The following is an 18226-nucleotide window of genomic DNA, read 5'->3' as shown; positions in this document are numbered from 1 at the left end:
CCTCAGCTCACCCTCCACCCTTCATCCCACCACGGCCTCACCAGGATGACCACAAGCTCCTGGACTACAGAGGCCAGAACCCAATCCATGGTTCATCTCAGCTTCAAACCCATCCTTTCTCCCCCTCTAAAATAAAACGTCCTTTTATCCTCAAGGCCTAGGCATGCCAAAATAAAATGAAGAAAATCAACCCAAGAGCAGGGAAGGACTGTTTTCCTGACCCAGGGAAGTCACACGTAAACAACGATTTCAAGTGCTCACTGTCTGGAACTTTCTGAATAAAGCTCCCCTGAACGTACAGAAGAGCTGGAGGCCCTCCTTAAGCCTGTCTCCCAGTCCTGGGCAGTGGCTGCTGACCACCCACCGGCACCCCCCATGCTGCAACGAGGAGCCAGAGATCCTGGACCAAGCGCTGGGGCTGCCGCAGGCTTCCAGGGGTCAAGGCGGCTGCTGAGGTGGTGGGAGACAGGACTGCCTCCCCTGCCGGCCAGAGCAGCTCGCGTCCCACCTGCAGACACCGCAGAGGCCCCAACGCCTCCTGTGATGGTGGGCCCCACAGGTGGGCAACACGTTCCCAGAGGCCTGCGGGAGGCAGACCAGCAGGCCCAGAGCACAGCCCCACCCATCCCTGCCCTGCTCTCTGAGAAGCTGAGGCCACGGGCAGGCAGGCCAGTCCCCAGCACACCCAGCTGACCTCCTCCCCACTTCCTCGCCCCTCATGCTCCTGCAAGCCTGCTCCTGCCTCGGCCACTCTGACCAGCTGCTTTTGACCTCTTTCAAAGCTTAGGGTCGGGGGAAAATGCATCACTGTAAAGTAAGCTATTCACACACTAGTATACAAGGGCTTGTTGATAACAAATGAAGATCAGTAAGATTTAAATCTTCATTGTGCGTGTCTTTAACCCTCTGACAGTGACAATGCCTTCCCTTGGCAAAACCTGCGAAATGGGAACGAAAACTGTGTGTCCTCAACGTCACCCTGGAACAAGGGTGGGGCCCTGAGCCTGCTGGAGTGAGGGAAGCTGCTGCCTCCCAGGAGCTCACAGCTGGGCATCCTGCAAACAGCACTTAAAAAGCCCCATAGCTGACAGTGCAGTCACGCCAGCGCTCCAGAGAACAGCGAGCACACCAACTCCACTAGGGTTAGTGGTGATTGGTTAAGCAGAGGGTGAACTCTGCCCACCAAGGAAGTCTCTGGCCCCTCTGGATAAGGGTACAATCCCCTAGAATCAACCTGCAGTTTTGAGTTTTGTCGACCAACTTTGCTCAGAGTTGAGCAGGGGGAGACTCTATTGTTGGAGATAGAATCTGAGCTCCATGCTCCAGGACCTACGGCTGTCCTCTGCCTGAAATGGTCCCGGTTTCCAAATAATTTGTTCTGGGAGTACCACACTGTCCACTGACTAGCACTAGGCCGAGTGTGACTGTGAAATTTTGTGCAAATGAAATTAATTTGTTCAGGATGATTTTTATTTTATTGTTGGAAACCAAATGCCAAATAAGAAGATTATTTAAAGAATAATTACGCAGCCACACACACGTGGTTACGATTAAATGGTCCACTGGTACAGACCTTGGCTTAAAGGGTGAGACTCAGCTAGTTCCAAAGACATTTTACTATTAGAGTGACCTCAGAGGAGTCTATCCTCAGTTCACTCTGAAAAAGAACAATTCCAACTGTCAGGCATAGCCACAGTGGTGCACACCTGTCATCCCAGTAACTCAGGTGGCTGAGGCAGGAGATTCTAAGTTCAAAGCCAACCTCAGCAACTTAGCGAGTCCCTAACTCAAAAAGTAAAGATGGGTTGGGGGTGTGGCTCAGTGGTAAGCTCCCTGGGGGCAATGGGGGCAATCCCTGATTTAAAAAAAAAAGAACGACACCAGTTACAACCTCAGAAGGGAGGCTGAGGGGGGCAATGTGATCTGTGTAAACTACAAGACCTGATCCTGGCCCTCCCACAGCAGATGTCATGCCAACACATCATTACTCTCTGCTCCATATTCCCAGAGGCCCCGACCTCAGGCAGTGTAACAGCCAACGTCCTACCACCTTTCCTCGCTGCCGCAGCAATGCAATCAGTATGCTCCATCCCCACTCTCTTCCCTGTGTCCAGGCTCCCTGAGAAAGCAATTGTCACCCATGGCTGCCCTCTCCCAGGAATCCAGCCCGCATGGTGGTGATCAAAGTGAGTGTTGATTGAACACCTACTATGGTCCAGGCACTGTGTGCAGGTACACGCACTGTAAGTAGACTTAATCCTCACTGACAGCACTGGGAAGGTGGTCCTAGTGACACAGTCCCTGTTTTACAGATGAGGAAACTGACAGGCAGGGAGGCTATGTGACCAACTCGAGGTCACACAACCAGGCCACGGGCAGCACCAGGATCTGCACCCAGGCTGTCTGAGCTCTTCCTCTCTGGGCCAAGCTGCTTGGGCCCCAGCAGGTGGAGAAGTGAGGAAGATGCCCAGCAGATCAGTCAGAGAGGGCAGGGAGTGGGGGCTCTGGAGGGAAGGCCACCCCAGTCTGGGCCATCCTAGGACGGAACAGGAGGCTGTGCATTTCTGGACGTGGGCTTCAATCCGGAGCCCTCAGGCCTGGAGACAGCCTTCCAGACACTCACTGCTGGCTCCCGTCACGGTTGCCGTCTGTCCTGAACCGAGGCAGCAGCTCTGGGAACACCTTGCCCTCTGCTGTTGATTCACCTCCCGGCAGCCGAGATGGTCCTTTGCAAACCAAGTCACATCAAGGCACCTCTCTGCTCAAAACGTCCTGCGGCTCCCCATCTCATGCACAGTAATGGCACAGGCCCGCGCACGGTGTCCAGTGGCCTTGCAGTGCTCACGGTTGCTCGGGGGCAAAGAATGTCCCCTGCACCGGTGTTCTCCCTGCCCAGAAGGCACTTCCCCAGACTTCCCGGCTCAGTCCCTCACATCTCCCAGAGATGCCTTTCCCGACCTCCCAGATTAAAGAGATGGCACCCTCTCCAGGTCTCCCTGTCCCCCCACACTGCACCTGTGACCAGTGACGAGCACATGGTTTATGTGTTTCTATCATCTGTCCCCCTCCCCAGGACACCACTCCACAGGGGCAGGGCTTTCTGTTCTGTTCAGTGCTGCATCCCTGGCACCCAAGGCAGAACGTAGCGCTTAGTAGGCCCTCTGTAAATACCTGTGAAGTGAATGCGTGAGACTTGGTTTCACCGTCTTCTCCCTCCAACCTCCCATCTATAGGATCCTGTCTCATCTTTAGGCAGCTAGAATGTTCCAGGGAGCAAGGGATCACGTGCCCTCTCTGCCCTGGTTCCTGATCTCTAAAATCAGAGGGTGGGACTGGACAACCTGCAGAGCCCTTCCGCCCAAGGCCTCCAGCTCGCAGCCGGCATCGCTCTTCCTCCCTGGAGCCTGCAACAGCAGCTCCTTCAGAACTCCTCCCCGCAGAGGCCCCAGGCCCAGGCCCTGGAGTAAGCAAGGCTCGGCGGCCGCCTGGCCACGTGAGCTGTGACCTGCACACCAGGTCACCCCCGACCCCGGGTGCTGGGTCCCTGGTCTTGTAAAATCCGCCCAGGCTGGGTTACAGGGAAGTAAACCCAGCCACACTCGGCTGTCTCTTCAGATCCAGAACACACCTCTCCTTGTCCCCTCCATTTAACACTGATTCCCTCGCAGCCCGTGCTGTTGGTCTTGGGGTCCAGCCAGAGGCCCTCTGGAGAAATAACAAAATTGCGTGTTCCAGGCCAAAAGGCGGCGCGGGATGAAAGCAGCACCTGGTGTGATAACAGAGCGACAAGGCAGGGCCGGAGCCAGGCCCGACCGGGCGCGGGTCCTCCCAGGTCACTCCTGCCCGTGGCCCTCTAGCCTCACTCTGACTTTGGGGAGCCTCCACACCTCCAGTTCTCAGCAGAAACGGAGACTCAACAAGCTCTGAAGCCCTACAGAGCATCCCCCGGTCTAAAGCCACCCGGGGGCATCAAAGCCACTAGTAGCAAGGCCAGGGCCACTGATGCCTCCTGATGCCTCAGTGTGTCGTCCACTCCTCAGGACGCAGAGATGGCCTTTCAGAGAACACTACCGGTTTTAATCCCACAATCAAAATATACTCACCTGGGAGCACCCCCAGAGCCCAGCCTTCTTGACAGTCCCCGGCCCCTAAGGGGCTCCTGGAACTCTGTCAACTGCTGACTTCACATGGACAAGCAGGAGGGTGGAGCAGGGAAGTGCAGGCCACATCACCCAAGGAGCCAGACTGGGAAGCAGCCTTAGCTCCGCGGACCCCTGCGCCTCGCCTTCCCTGTCTATAAAGTGGGAATGCTACGAACACCTCCCTGGCAGGGTTGTTATGAAGACAACACCCAATAAATAAATGAATGAATACGTGCAAACCACTTAGCTCAGAACTGGACGTGGAGCCAGGCTACATGACAGTCGTTATTCAAGGCAATCGTGCTTTCACACTTCAAGTCACACCCAACCCACAGGTTTGTGCTGCCTTCCTGGTGGGCACTACAGCCCCGTGGCAATGACATGGGTTCAGTCACTATGTACCTGCTATAGAGAGCCTAGGCTCCTCAGAGAAGAGATGGCACCTATGCCCCCCTTCCCCTGCCCCGACCAGCAGGCATCTCTAATCAATCTCCGCACTGGTCCCGTGGACTGCAGCCTCAGGCTGGGAACACTCACCCCAAAGCTCTAGGCGGCCACGAGCACCACTGGAAAACCTGCCTGCTGTCCTCTGCCCGCCACCACCAGGCAGAGCCCCTATGAGAGACTCAGGCAGCAGAGGGTCAGGTGAGGACATCCCACCACTGTGATAAGGTGGACCTTCGTCTTGTGGCTCACTGCTGTGGGCCCACCACTGTGCCCACCATCCAGACACTCTTAACATGTCTCCTGGGTGAATACATTAGCATCTGGCCATCGGAGCCCACAGCACACAGAGCAAGTGCCCAACGAACACAGCAGGAAGGACAGTGGTGGGCCAGACCCTGGCCCGAGCCCACCATCGAGTGGAGGAAGTACCGGCTCCGTCAAGCACACAGCCACTTTCTCCCCTTAGGACCCTGAGCAGCCCCTCCCCTGTTCCACAAGCACAGCGACAGGGTGGGGACACCAGTCAGGACTTTTAGTCCTGACTTCAGGTCCAGCAAGTGCCTCCATCCACCACTCACCACTCTAGGGACTCCTCCACCAGGGGTCCAGGACACAGGACACTGGGCACCCAGGTTGCCACTGACATCTGCAGGCCTACCAGGGTCCAGGCCCACATCGCTGCCCAAGACAGACATGGCCCCTGCCCTGGGAAGCTGCCACTCCCAGAGGGAAGGGAAAGACCGCACACACACAAATAATTCAGCTGTGTGGGCAGGTGACAAAGGCCACAGGCTGGGTGGCATGTGTCCCGAAAAGGAGGTTGGGGAAAGCATCATTGAAGGGAGGACGGAATCGCAGGCTGGAAGGTAAAGGGCACCAACGTGGGAAGACAGAATGAGCATTCCCACCAGGCACGGTGGCATGGGCCCGTCATCCCAGCTCCTCAGGAAGCAGGAGGATCGCAAGTTCAAGGACAGCCTCGGACCTAACAAGATCCAGTCTCAGAACCAACAAATGACATCCTTCCGAGTGCACGTGGGTGGGTCACCCCTGGCTGCTTCCACACTCACTGGCAGAGCTGAGACACATCGGAGACCACGTGGCCTCGAAACAGAAGACATCTGCCAGGCCAGCAGCATCCTGTGGGTGGCAAGGGCCTGGTGTCTGGAGTCCTGGACTTCAATCCGTCCTGCAAAATGCTGCCAGAGTGACCTTCCTGGCGCACAGAGCCAAACACATCTGTGGATTCCCTAAGTGTGTTCCAAGAGACGCTTGCTCCACGGCATGAGCCCAGGAAAAGTGTCCCTCAGTTAATGAAGCTTGAGGACTCCCAAACATTAGCTCTTTAAAGGCTCTGAAACGCCCCCTGCAGAGAAACCTGTTTGACTCTGAGGCACTTGTGGGACCTGCAGTCAGGACTGAGGGGGCCTGGAGCTGGTGTCCCCAGAGAGAGTGGCTGTGTGCTTGACTGAACTGGTGCTTTCTCCACTCGATTCTGCGCTCAACCCACTGACCTCCAAATTTATCTGGCCACAGACAGAACACTCTTAATTCCCCAACCCCCACCTAAAACACAACACAACACAACTCCAGGAACATTTTAGAGCACTGCTGTTCCCTGGGCCACAGCGAGGGCTTTCCCGCTGGGCATTCACAATCTGCCCTGAAGTCCAGCAGGGGATGCCAGTGCCCATTCCAGAGTCTACGTGTGTGCCACAGAGCCACCTTCCCTGCCCATCCACTACCTTCTTCCTGCCTCCCATGCCCCAAGTAAAGGCCACCTGGTCACTCCAGTTCTGCTCTCCGCACTGCGACAGGAGCAGCACTAGTGCCAACACTGACCAGGCACTTACCTGGGCCCCCTGTGTAGCTGTCCCCAGCTTAGGCCCTCGGGATCTCCTTCTCCTTTCTGGTGACAACAGCTCAGCTTTCCTTGAGGGCCACCCCTCCCCCATCTTCTCCCAGCATCAAAGGTGAAGCTGGACCCCTGGTCTGGCTCCTCGGAGTGCCCCACTGCCCTCACCTGGGGTACCTAGTGAGGGAGAGGAGCACAGGACCCAAGTGCATGACCCCAGCGCAGGGCACAAGATCCACACGCAGATGCGGGGGGAGGAGGTGGCTCACCCCGGAGTCCACACTGCAGCAGCCAAGCTCCCCACCTTGGGCTTCATCCCCAAGTCTCCCCCGTGGGAGGGGCCAATGGCCAGTCAGAAACGCATCATCCCTGAATTTGAGCCCTGGAGGCCCACAGTAGGCACATGGAAAAGGCCGTCTACGCCCTCACACCCTCTGGGAAGCTGTGGCTACTTCTCAGCAAAGAGGGCTGGTCTGACCATCCCACCTTTCAGGGAGGACCAAAGAGTGGTGGCTGTTGGTCGTCAAGACCGGGGACAGGAGAAGGGGCTGGGGCGCAGGGGTCGTACCTGCTGGCAGTGCTTTTCCTTCCGGCTGCACTGGCTCCGTCAGCCTGCAAAAGAAATCCAGAACACCTCCATCAGCCAGGCAGAAGACACCGGGTCCACCCACTGCCACCCGCCAAACTCCCGCTGGAGACCGTCTTCAGACAGAGGGGCGAGCGGGCCACAAGCCCCGGCCCCATTCCTCGGGCTGGGAAAACCTGCCCCTGGTGGTAAGGGGGAGTCAGGAGCCCTCGCCATCCCATTCGCTGGTCCCTGTAAGCCTGGCACCCACTGCCAACACAAACCAAGCAACCGCACAGCCCTGGGGACTCGGTGGAAAGTAAGTAACCAGTTAAATCTGAGATTGAATTGCACCATCTTTATTTTCAGCTGGGATTTCCAATAAAACAGTAGCTGCAGATTCATTCCTACCAACCAGAGGGGGAAAATCCTATTATGTTAAAATATTCTGTCCCCCAAACCCATGAGCAGGGGGAAGGCCAGAGAGTCCCAGTTCTTAATCTCTTTTATTTGGGAGTAGGGGGTGGGTGGGGAGATAAGGCTGACCAAATGAAATTTTCAGGAATCATAAAATTATGGTTCAGAAGGAGAGACGAAGGCCCTGGGCAGAGGGAGCTGCCTGAAGTCTCATGAGGACCAAAAGACAAATATCTGGGGTCCTGACTCCTAGGTCAATGCTCAAGAGAACCCAGATGTAGACGGAGCAATGCCAAGGTCCGCCACCCCCACCAGCTGACCCGAGCACTCCTCAGCTGCCTCGAAACACAGGCCAAGAGGAACCAGAGTTGGGATGATGCAGCTCTGAGACTCTAGTGCGTGTTTACAGAATTTTTCCAAGTGGGCTCAGGTCCTGTACTTGGAAACATCCGGGCAGGTGCCGCAGAACCCCCAGGACTCGGCACCGATATTCGGCTGTGAAACACTGGCACGGGCAACCCTGCGCGGGACAATGACTGGCGACCTTCCATAGCCCCCTCGCCCCCAGGTCCACTCCCGCTGCTCCCTGGTTATCGTCATTTTGTTCCCAAGCTTTTCTAATTTTCAGACTTCCAAAAGTAAAAACAGCAGCCACCTTTTTGATGCGAGCCCAGAAGCTGCAGAACTGGGTGGTGGTCTTTGATGAGAACCCGCAGTCTACAAAAATAAAGAATTTTACCCTCTCCCCCCTCAACAAAGGCTGGATTTCCAACTTCTCTTAAAAACCAGAAAACCCAGTGACACCTAGGCCCAGAGTGACAACCAGCTGGAGCTGACAGTCCTGTTTCTCCACAGTCCCCACCCCCTCCCTCTCATCTCTCCTTGGGCACCGGCCTGGCCCTGTGAATGCCACCCTGCTCCTGAAGGTGACTCCCGCCAGGCGTGGGTATGTGGACACGAGCCCACGTGGAAACGTGCCCACGCGACAGACACAGACACTTTCATTTACTAAAAAGTCCCACAGCAACAGGCCCAGGTCTGGCTACTCAGAAGGCCACCTTCAGTAGCTCTGCAATGTTCTATCTCCCACCAACATCCAGGAGAACCAAACAAGAATGGGGTGACACCGCAGAGCCCCCCATTTCCCACACAAGGAAAATGGAAAAGTCAAGGATGAGCGAGGAGGGAGAACTTGAATGGGAGCAGGCAAGAGGTCTGCCCGCCACGTCATGGGAGCAAAGGACAGATCACTTATAGCCTCTTTCTGCCACCCGGCATTCCTCAGACCTGTACGTGACCTGTCATGATGCTCGTGTCCAAGATGTAAAGTGCTAGAGCATTTCACACCCATTTTCAATGTTGTTGTGGTTTCTTTTCTTTCTTTTTCTATCATAATTTTATGCAGCATTGACCGGGTCAAGTGTGGCAAACTATGACCGAGCATCTTGGGCACAACTGATTGTCTCTTTTATGAGCTGATGGCACTTCAGTTTTGAAGCACTAGTAGTCATAGTCATTTCTGTCTTCCACTCAGTTTTAGAAAACAAAGATAAAACGCCGACAACATTCAAATAGTTCTCAGAACACGTTGTTGAAATGCAGTTGTGTCTGCAGAGGCCCAGGTGGTGGCACTAACACTGGGATACTGGAGCAGCCAAGGGAGGAAGACCACCTGGGCAGAGGGCAGGGGTAGGAGAGCCAGCCTGGGACATGGACATGCATGGACACAGTGGGAGACATCCATAACTGCAGGTGTCAGCATCACAGCCATCATGGCTTTCTGCCCTCCAGCCAGGGAACCTGTGATGCCCAGAGCTCAACTCCCAAGAGTGGCGATCCGCGGCACACAGGCGGGATTTGTCTGTATCCTCACAAATCCATCACAGTGGTCCCTTCTGCTTGAATTAAGCTTAACTTGGACCCTGCCATTTTCCTAGGCCCAAAGGTCCAACACCAGCAACTTCTTGATCCCACCTAAAACACAAACTCACCTTTACCCAGCACCATGCAACCTCATTCTCAACTTGAACTGAAGTCCAAGAGCACAGGGCTTCGGTTGGAGCCGCAGTCTAGGTTTTGCCATCGTCTAGCTGTGGGATCTTCAGCAAGTCGTCTATACTCTCAAGGCCCTGGTTTCCTCATCTGCAATTCAGCAGGATGCTAACTCTAGGACCCACTTCATAGGACTGGTGTGAGACTTCAGATAACTTAAATAAGGCGACAGGTACTCAGCACAGGCTCAGCTGTGATACCACCATTAACAAACCTGGATGTGGTTTCAGAGGCCACCATTTATTCAGTCCAGGAAACAGAGACCCAGGCAAAGAAAAGTCCTCGCACAAGATCACACGCGGGTGAATGAGGAGCAGGGCCCACTTGGCTGCCCAGAATCCCACACTGTGCAAGTCAGACTCTTGAAGGTGCACAGCGCTGGCTTCACCAATGGGTGGGGTGCCACTCAACCCAGAACACAGGTGACAGCTCAGGGCATGGGAACTGCACCGCCGAGGCCCTCACACCTTCCCCTTCTGCCAAGGGACACTGTGCTCATGAAGGACGCAGCTTCCTGCCCTGGCTCACTATGGGTCTCCCTCTGAACCTCTTTCTCTGGAGCTGAGGGTCTTTGCTGGTGAAAACAGGAGGGGGGCAGAGGGCTGGATCAGAGCCTCCCTTCTCTGCCCCTTCTCGTTGAGCTGACCCAACCTTAACAGACCCCTCTACGGCAAATGAAAGATGGAGGGCAGATGACCCACGGGGCCCCTCTTTCTCACTCTCCCATGGCTGGTGGCGGTGGACCCCAAGCCCTCCAGCCCCCATCCGAGTGCCCACCCCCATTCCTACCCCACCTATTCCCTCTCCACCAGCTTCCCCGCAGCACCTGGGCATGGCTATTTTTGGTTTCATTCGACCTTCCTCTTCCCTCCCAAATGAATGTTAAGTTGTTCTTTTCCATTCTCTTATTAAGGGTTTTCTTGGAAAGAAAATATTATTCCAAACCCAGAAATTTTATTTCTAAATTTGTGCAAATGTAAGTTGTAAGACATTAGCTGCATTTCACATTTTGTGCAAATGGCAGAAACAGGCAATTCGTGTGCTACGGGATGGGGGCTGGCCAACGATTTCGATAAAATAAACCCTTTTTTAATTTAAATGCTAATGCACTGAATTAAAATTTAATAACTGAGGAAACTGAAAAGCCGAGCAGGAATATTGGAAATAAATCCAAGCAGAAACAGCTGAAATTAAAAATTCTAGAGAGTGGGAGGACAGCAGCTAAGCTGTCTTATATGATTACATTTTTTTTTTTTTTTTTTTCAGAATGAAGCAAAAAAAAAAAAAATCCTATCTCTCGCTGGCTCTAGGGCAGTAAATCCACAGTGCTGTGATTTATTGCTCAATTTTCCTGAGGGAAAAAGGCTTTCTTTCATGCTGAAATATTTCATAAATTTCAAGCCAGCATAAATTCTTAATTTAAAAGTTATGGAGGTCACATTTAGTGCACTGGTACGGTTCCAAAATCTTAAAGGAATAGCAGCAACCAAAAAAAAGAAAAAAGAAAAAAAAAAAAAGGAGGGGTAGAATTTTTTTTTCTTTCCCATTTTGGATTTAATTCACAAGTTGAAATTTCATTATTAAAGATTCCTCCTGGATGGATAGAACCCAAGCATGTGGGGAACTGATGTGTGTTTGGAAATCTGTTGTAAAAGATAAAGAGATAAAGATTTAATTCAATTATAAAAAAGGCATTTTTTTTTTAAGCCACTTGAGGAATTTCTGGTAAAAATTTCCTCCCTTCATTGCCCGGGAAGGGGTGAGGGTGGGGGAGGGTGGCCAATGTAATTGCTTCTCATAGATCTCCAATCTTTTGTGCACACTGATATATTCATTTGTTATACAGCTGTTCAGCGGCGGAAAGAATGCTGGGGCGCCCATAATTCTAAGCAAATCAATCAAAAATTAATGATTTGTCATGCTTGCACAATGGAGGAAAACCAGCTCCTTGGGTCCTGGCTGCCTGGGCTCGAAGAATAAAATGCCTTTCTGAGATAAGAGAGCTAAGCCAGAGGCTCAGAGAGGCTGAAGTAGCACCACAAACATGGGGGCCCCAACGCCCCAGCTCTGTGAGCATGGAGGGGCCACCATCCTGGAGTGGGCATGTCCAAGATGGCGCCTCGGCCAGTCAAGCCCAGGACGGAGCCTACACAGCACATCTCTATGGTGGTGTAATTAGGATCATGCCTTTTCCCTCCCCCACTGCAACATGAAAATCACTTCCTCTTGGGAGAATTGAAAGCCTGCCCCCTCCCCCCACTATTTAATTTGTCCCTGCTCATTGTTCTCCCAACACTGCTAATACACCACCGTCAACGCCTTCCACCACCTCTAGGAGACTAAGGCAGTGCCTGCAGTGCCCACAAAATACCCCCAGACCGGGTGTCACTCCTCCTGGGCAAAGACCACATCCTACAAATGGCCAAGTCTCCAGCACCCACTCAGGGCTTGGCATGGGGCAAATACTCAGCAAATATTGTTGAATCTGTTAATTGGGATTATTTCTCAGGAGGTACCTGATAATGAGGTTGCCTAGATAAATGAACTGCATGGCAATTACTTGGATGAAATACATCAACTGATCAGTAAGAATCAATTGCTCCTTTACTCACTCAGCAGATAGTTCTTGATCACCTACTATGTGCCAAGCACTGCTGGGCTCTGGGTGGGTAGCCTCGATTCCACGGGAGGACAATTCACGGTCCATTTTAGAAAGTTCACTGCGGCTGCCATGGTGGAAACAGAGAATGAGGCAGGGAGAATGCAGAGAGCTGGCGAGGCTACTGCAGGACAGGAGCATGTGATGTGGTGGGGTTGCAGTGGTGACAGGGGTGAGGAAGGGATGGCTTTCGAATATACCAGAAGGCAGAGTCAATGGGACTTGCAGATGAACTAGGTGAGGGTACAAATGAAAGAGTCAAGCAAGATGCCAAAAATCTTGAGCAAGAGCATCAAGACTTTCCATGTCCCTCTGATGCTCGAGAATATCAACCATTAGCCCAGCACCATACAGCTCACTTGATGAGGGGAGGGAAGGGCAGGGCAGGGCAGGAAGACAATGCTCCCCTTCTGACCATGAATTAACCCGGCACCCAGAGGGGCCAGGTGACTTGCCCAAGGTCGCAGGGATGGTCCGAGGCTAGGCCAGCTCCCACGTCTTCTCACTGCACACCCAGGGCCATTTCCTCCACACACTGGGCCCTCTACCCCCAGAACCATGGAATGAGGCCTGGCCCCAAGCAAAGAGGACCAACTGCTTCCCCAGCCAACCTCAGCCCCCTGGGCACAGAGAGTCCTCACTTTATTCACCAAGTGTCCTGAAAGACACCTTTTAAGGGTGACTGTGCCAAGGCTGAACAGTAGCTTTTCAAGTTGTAAGGAAGACTGCTCTTCTCAAACTAAATGCATTATAAATTCTCTAATTAAACCGTGTCTCTAATTATGATTCTAACATGTGGTACTTGGTTTTTAATTCTGTTTTCTTTCCCAATTGAATGTGGCTGCTCTAAGCCACTGACCGCCCTGGGTTCCAAGCCTGAGGGGTGGGTGGAGATCCTGGGTGAAAAGAACTAGTGCGAGGACGGGTGCCTGCTGTTTTCCAGGAAAAACTCACAGGGTTCATACTAGGCGTGGGACTCTGAGCACGGTCTGGGGGGCATTCCCACTAAAATGAATCAGACATGGCTCCTTAGTATTCTCTCACCCAAACAGTTCTGGGTATTACTAGTAAAGTGCCTACCATGTGTTGGGCACCAGGACAGCTGGGGACACAGCCCAACAAGAATAATCAGGGTGACAGGGAGCGATGGCTTGGTGACTTCGAGCTATCCACTTTTAATTATCAGCTGATAATTCTGAACAGAAAGGGCCAGGTTCCATGAGCAACTTTGACAACACGATCTAGCAAGAATTCAGGGTCAAGGGCCCCCGAGGGAGGGGTGTTTGAACAGGAAGCCCGGAGCTCCTACTCCACACCCACAGGCAGAATAGAAAATCTAGAGGCCAACGGAGCTCACGGGCTGGGGGAAGGCAGCAGTGTCCGCCACCTTCCGGGCAGCGAGAGGACACCACCTTGTCCGGCTGGGAGCCAGGTCGCTCAGCCAGGCAGGGCTGCTCGATGGCCTGTGTCTCTGGAAGAAGGAACCGGCCCCACCCCCTGTGAACAGTCTCCGCCTGGAGGTCCCGTCCAGGCTCCCAGGCCAAAGCCCAGGCCTCATTGAGACCTGGCAGAAAGGAACATGGGCGGGGGGGGGGGGGGACCTCTTTTCCCTGCCATTTTGCCATGGAGCAGCAACAGTGCTCCACGGGAGAAACGTGAAGGCCGTCCACAAGGGAGGCCCAGAGACGCCACCATCGACTGGCCAAGCCTCCAAACCAAGGGAAACTCGGGGAAAGACTCATCTCCTCCTTTCTCCCAGTTATGGGGCCTTCTGCCCTTAGTCTCTGAGGTCAAGTGTCAAGAAATGAATCTGGTTTCTTGGAATAGAACCAACATGGGCCTGTTTCCCAGGGGCGGGGAAGGGGGTCCAGGGTTCTTCTCTATGAGCAGCTGTACCAACTGGATCTAGACCCCAATTACTGTCATTGTCACCAATGGCAAGCTGGTCATTGTAAGCACCTGTAAATCAGGCAACCCTGATTCTGAGGCTTACGGACAGCCCTGAATGTACCCGTTGGTCCCCATATGGAGAGACCAGAGGCAGGGGACCCAGAGCAAAGGCTACTGTCGTCTCCCAGGATGAGAGCTGAGACCTAGAAGTGAGGAGAAGGTTGATCCTGAAACCCAGGGAGGCCTGGCTGGGGTCTGAGCTGAGGAAACTTGGGCCTGATCTCTCTCCCAGGGCCAGCTGCAGGACTGCACTGGGGACAAGGAAGCCGCTGGCCAAGGCGAGGACAGCCATCCTGGGAGTCAGCCTGGGCGGAAGGCCCGCCACTTACTGGTAGACCTCTGACAAGTCACGACTTTGAACTGTCAGTTGCAAAGTGGGGTGAGGGTTGGGGTCCTAGTGCCCACCCCTCAGGGCTGCTGTGGGGTGAAAGGCGCCAATGGGCCCACTCCTGGAATGAGTCTTCACATCCACATGGGGTCAGCCAGAACCACTAACTCAGCAGAGGGACTCAAGCAGGGTGACCATTCAGGAGTGGCTGCATCTGCTGGGCACCTCGGGGTCCACCAGCTGGGGCACAGCGTGCAGCTCTACTCAATATCCCCAACAGCCCTACAAGGTCTATGCCAGGAGCCCCAGGGCCAGGAGAGGTCTCAGAGCAGCTGGGTTTGGGGCCAGGACCCCACCCTAGCTGCTCCCCATCCAAGTCCACCTTCCAACCCTTACTCTGTCCTGCTACAGGGTGGGCAGGTGACCTTGGAGAGTGATTTTTCTCTGTGTTTTGGAGACGACACACTCCTCTGGGTCTACAAATGCTTCTCTGTTTGTTTTTTCTTTTTTCTTTTTTTTTTTTTAAAAAAAAAAGCATCTCAGTTCCTCACGCTCACACAGTTAATCTCTCCATTTATAAAAGAGCGGGTCATGTGACTAGATTCCACAAAAATTCTCTCTCCAGGTTTATGATTTTACAGAAAACTCCAGGGAAAACCGCCTGGAGCGAGTTAAAACCAGATCAGCCATAAACCATGTCCTGGTACAGCCTCACCACGCCAAGACTCAGATTACTCATTAAATATGTGATAAATATTCACTTCAGATCAGCAGGAAGTGGGGGAGGGTGAAAAAATAGAAAACTTTTTTGAGTCCTGGGGAGGGGGAAATCTATTACAAACAAAAGGAGGTGAAAACTCCAAATTAGATAAACCCGGAATTGGGGACAGGGTTCTAAGCCACCCTCTTAGGAATCTGTAAGTGAGGCAGGAGGAAGAGGCTGGCCTCCATTTCCTTCAGGGGCACCCAAGGCTCGAGCCCCCTGGGACGTGGCCAAATCAATGCCATTGTGCCCAGACAGGGAGAAGCAAGAGCCGCTCAGGCCAGGAGAGCCCTCCTCGAGACGCCCCAGGCTGCCCAATAGGGCTGCCAGCTGATGGCCTCTCAGAGACCTTCCAACCCTGACACCTGGGGCTCAGCAGACGCGGGTTCACATTCTGTCAGGGCCACAGACAGCTCCGTGACCTTCTCCAGTCACACCCCATCTCTGAGCTTCTATCTCCTCCAGAGTAAAACAGGTAAAAACCAGCCCATCCCACGGCTGCTGGATACTGAAGTCTTCGACACTGTCCGTCAGGGCCAGCAATACCGCAGGTGTCACAGACCCAGACGATGTCACTGTGATTACACGGATGGTGGGAAGTAAAATCAACACATTTAAAACATTCTGATTGTTCCAGCAGGATTTATTTGGCCCAGTGGTTCTTACCATGGAGCTTGGAGGGAATGGGCTAGGCTCAAACCCTGGCTCCATGACTCCCAGGCTGAGTGACAATAGGTAAGCCACTTAAACTGTGACTCAGTTTCCTCATCTGTCAAATGGGAGTAACGATGGTACTTACCTCACAAGGTTACTGAGGTCTAAATGGTCTAACCCACATAAAGCTCTCCAAATAGTGTCTGACACATACCATTACCCACAGAAGTCTTACCTATGTAATTGTTTTCTATTCAAATGATTTCTCAGTTTATAATAAATTTTAGCTATAAAATTACCATTTATTAAAACTCAGGAAAGCTGGGCACAGTGGTGCACACCTGTAGTTCCAGCAGCTTAGGAGGCTGAGGAGGAAGGATCGTGAGTTCAAAGCCAGCCTCGGCAAAAGCAGGGCACTAAGCAACACAGTGAGACCCTGTCTCTGAATAAAATACAAAACAGGGCTGGGGATGGGGCTCAGTGGTCAAGTGCCCCTGAATTCAATCCCTAGCACCCACCCACCCCCAAAAAAAAGAAGAAAAAAGAAAGAAAAACACAACTCAGGAAAACCCTCTTCCCTCTAAACCTCCGTTTCCCCAACTGTAACTGGAGAGCTGGATGACATGGCCTGTGACATCCTCCTCGTTCTGCACCTTGCTGACTCTGTGGTTCCCCTCTTTGCACCTTTTGTTTCATGGCCTAGATGGCCTCCTCCAGGACCACAGGACAAGCCTGCAAGCGGCCCAAACACCACACCCTGCAGCCTTGCCCTGGCCACACTACAGGTTTCCCGAGGCTGGCTGGGTTGAGCACCCTGTGGATCTACACACCCAGGGCTGTGCTGCAGATGGGGCTTCGTTAAGGTCAGTTAAATGGACTAAAACTAGAATGGCACTGCCAGCACTCAGAGAACCGTGGCAGTGAGGGGTCTAGGGGATCATCTAGTCCAAGAATGGCAGACCATTGCACTTTCAAGGCCGCTGTAATCAAAGAGGAGTGGCTGCCTGGCACAGCGTGGGGAAGGAGGGCCACGGGAGCTCAGCAAGGCAGTGCTGTCTGCTGTCTGCGGTGGGCCCAGCGGCTGCTTGCCCCTCTTGTAGGCCAACATGGTCCTTGCGTAGTCAGAGAAAGTGAGGTCTCCTGACCACCCCCCCAACACCCTTTTCCAGGTCACTACATTCTCATTTGCAAAAACGTTCCTACGTAAAGGAGCTGTGGTCTGCTAAAATTTGAAGTAGAAAGAGACATCAAAGAAGGGAGAAGTTCAGAGACAATAAATACACACGGGAAAAAATACGAGGGAAGAGCAGGGCTTACTTTTGTTGTGGAAAAGAAATAACTACAGAAAGGCAAAGTACTTGTTCTAAGTAAGATCGAAAAAAAAGAAAGAAAGAAAGAAACACAGAAAAGTCTGGAACACAAGCTCAAAGTAGAAATCTTATGAATTCCTATTGCAAAATAACTCCTGGTCAGCCAACCACGATCTCTATAAATATATCACAAGATCAACAGTCCGGGCAAGCAGGGAGGGGAGAACAACTGCATGAATTTTTTTTTTTTCATAATCAAAATAGTTCCTCTCACAGTTGGAAAGGAAGGGTCCACCCATTTTCCTCTAAATGAGAGGCCCATGAAGAAAAAAGACAGAGTGTAATTCTACACATCCCAATGGGTGCACGCTAAAGAATCCGGGCAGCCAGACTATTTTGAAATTATTCTACAATTCTGTTTTCTTTGCTAAGGAAAAAAAAAAAATCCTTGTGTTCTAAATTCATTAGGGCAGACGTGATTATACAGTGGCTTCCATGGGACCATGTGGAGGGGAGGAATCAGATCTGGGACTGTCCTGTAGGGTCTGGGCCAGAAAACCAGAAAAAGCCCTCTAGGTCTTCTAAATAGAGGCGGTGTTGCACAGGGATTTGAGTGCGTGGTGACGGATGAACGGAGAGGCTCAACAGGACAGAGGGGCAACCGGGATCAGTCCACGACCTGCTGCTCTCATGCCCAGGCCTGTCCTGAGAAAGGGAAAGAGATGGCACTGCCGACAGCTGGAGCTGTCCAGCAGAAGGCAAGCGCTGCCCAAGGGGGTGGACCACAAAAAGGGAGGGCTGGGCTATGCAAAAACCACTGGGAGAGCCCAGGATGAGTGGGGACCTACAACCCAGGCTTCCTGTTCCCAGGTTCCAATCTTCCTGCTGAGCAGCCCAGAGGAGAGCAAGGGCTCCTGGGAAATGTAGTCCTGGGTACCACCAAGCACAGCAGGACGAGGAAGGGATGGGGCCTATGGTTTAAAGGAATCTGAAAGTCTGGGAAACAGACGCCTGGCCACCAGATCCCAGTCCCGTGACACGCAGGATGCCTGGGTCCCCCAGCAGAGTTCACCTCCAGCTCTGT

General features: G+C 52.9%; 1 protein-coding gene across 1 annotated transcript in view; it reads right to left on the bottom strand.

Moving 5' to 3' along the window:
* LOC139706465 (annexin A5-like) overlaps nt 1–18226 on the bottom strand; it is a 78157-nt gene that overhangs the window by 3072 nt on the left and 56859 nt on the right. Inside the window, exon 10 of the mRNA XM_071614745.1 lies at nt 7013–7056. Coding sequence (XP_071470846.1) covers nt 7052–7056 — 5 coding nt within the window. The 3' untranslated portion in view covers nt 7013–7051. The remainder of the gene's footprint in view (nt 1–7012; nt 7057–18226) is intronic.

The sequence above is a fragment of the Marmota flaviventris genome, chromosome 7, assembly GCF_047511675.1.
Source record: "Marmota flaviventris isolate mMarFla1 chromosome 7, mMarFla1.hap1, whole genome shotgun sequence".
Lineage (NCBI taxonomy): Eukaryota > Metazoa > Chordata > Mammalia > Rodentia > Sciuridae > Marmota > Marmota flaviventris.
The sequence above is the reverse complement of the archived record's forward strand: the minus strand, read 5'-3'. Positions and strand labels throughout refer to the sequence as shown.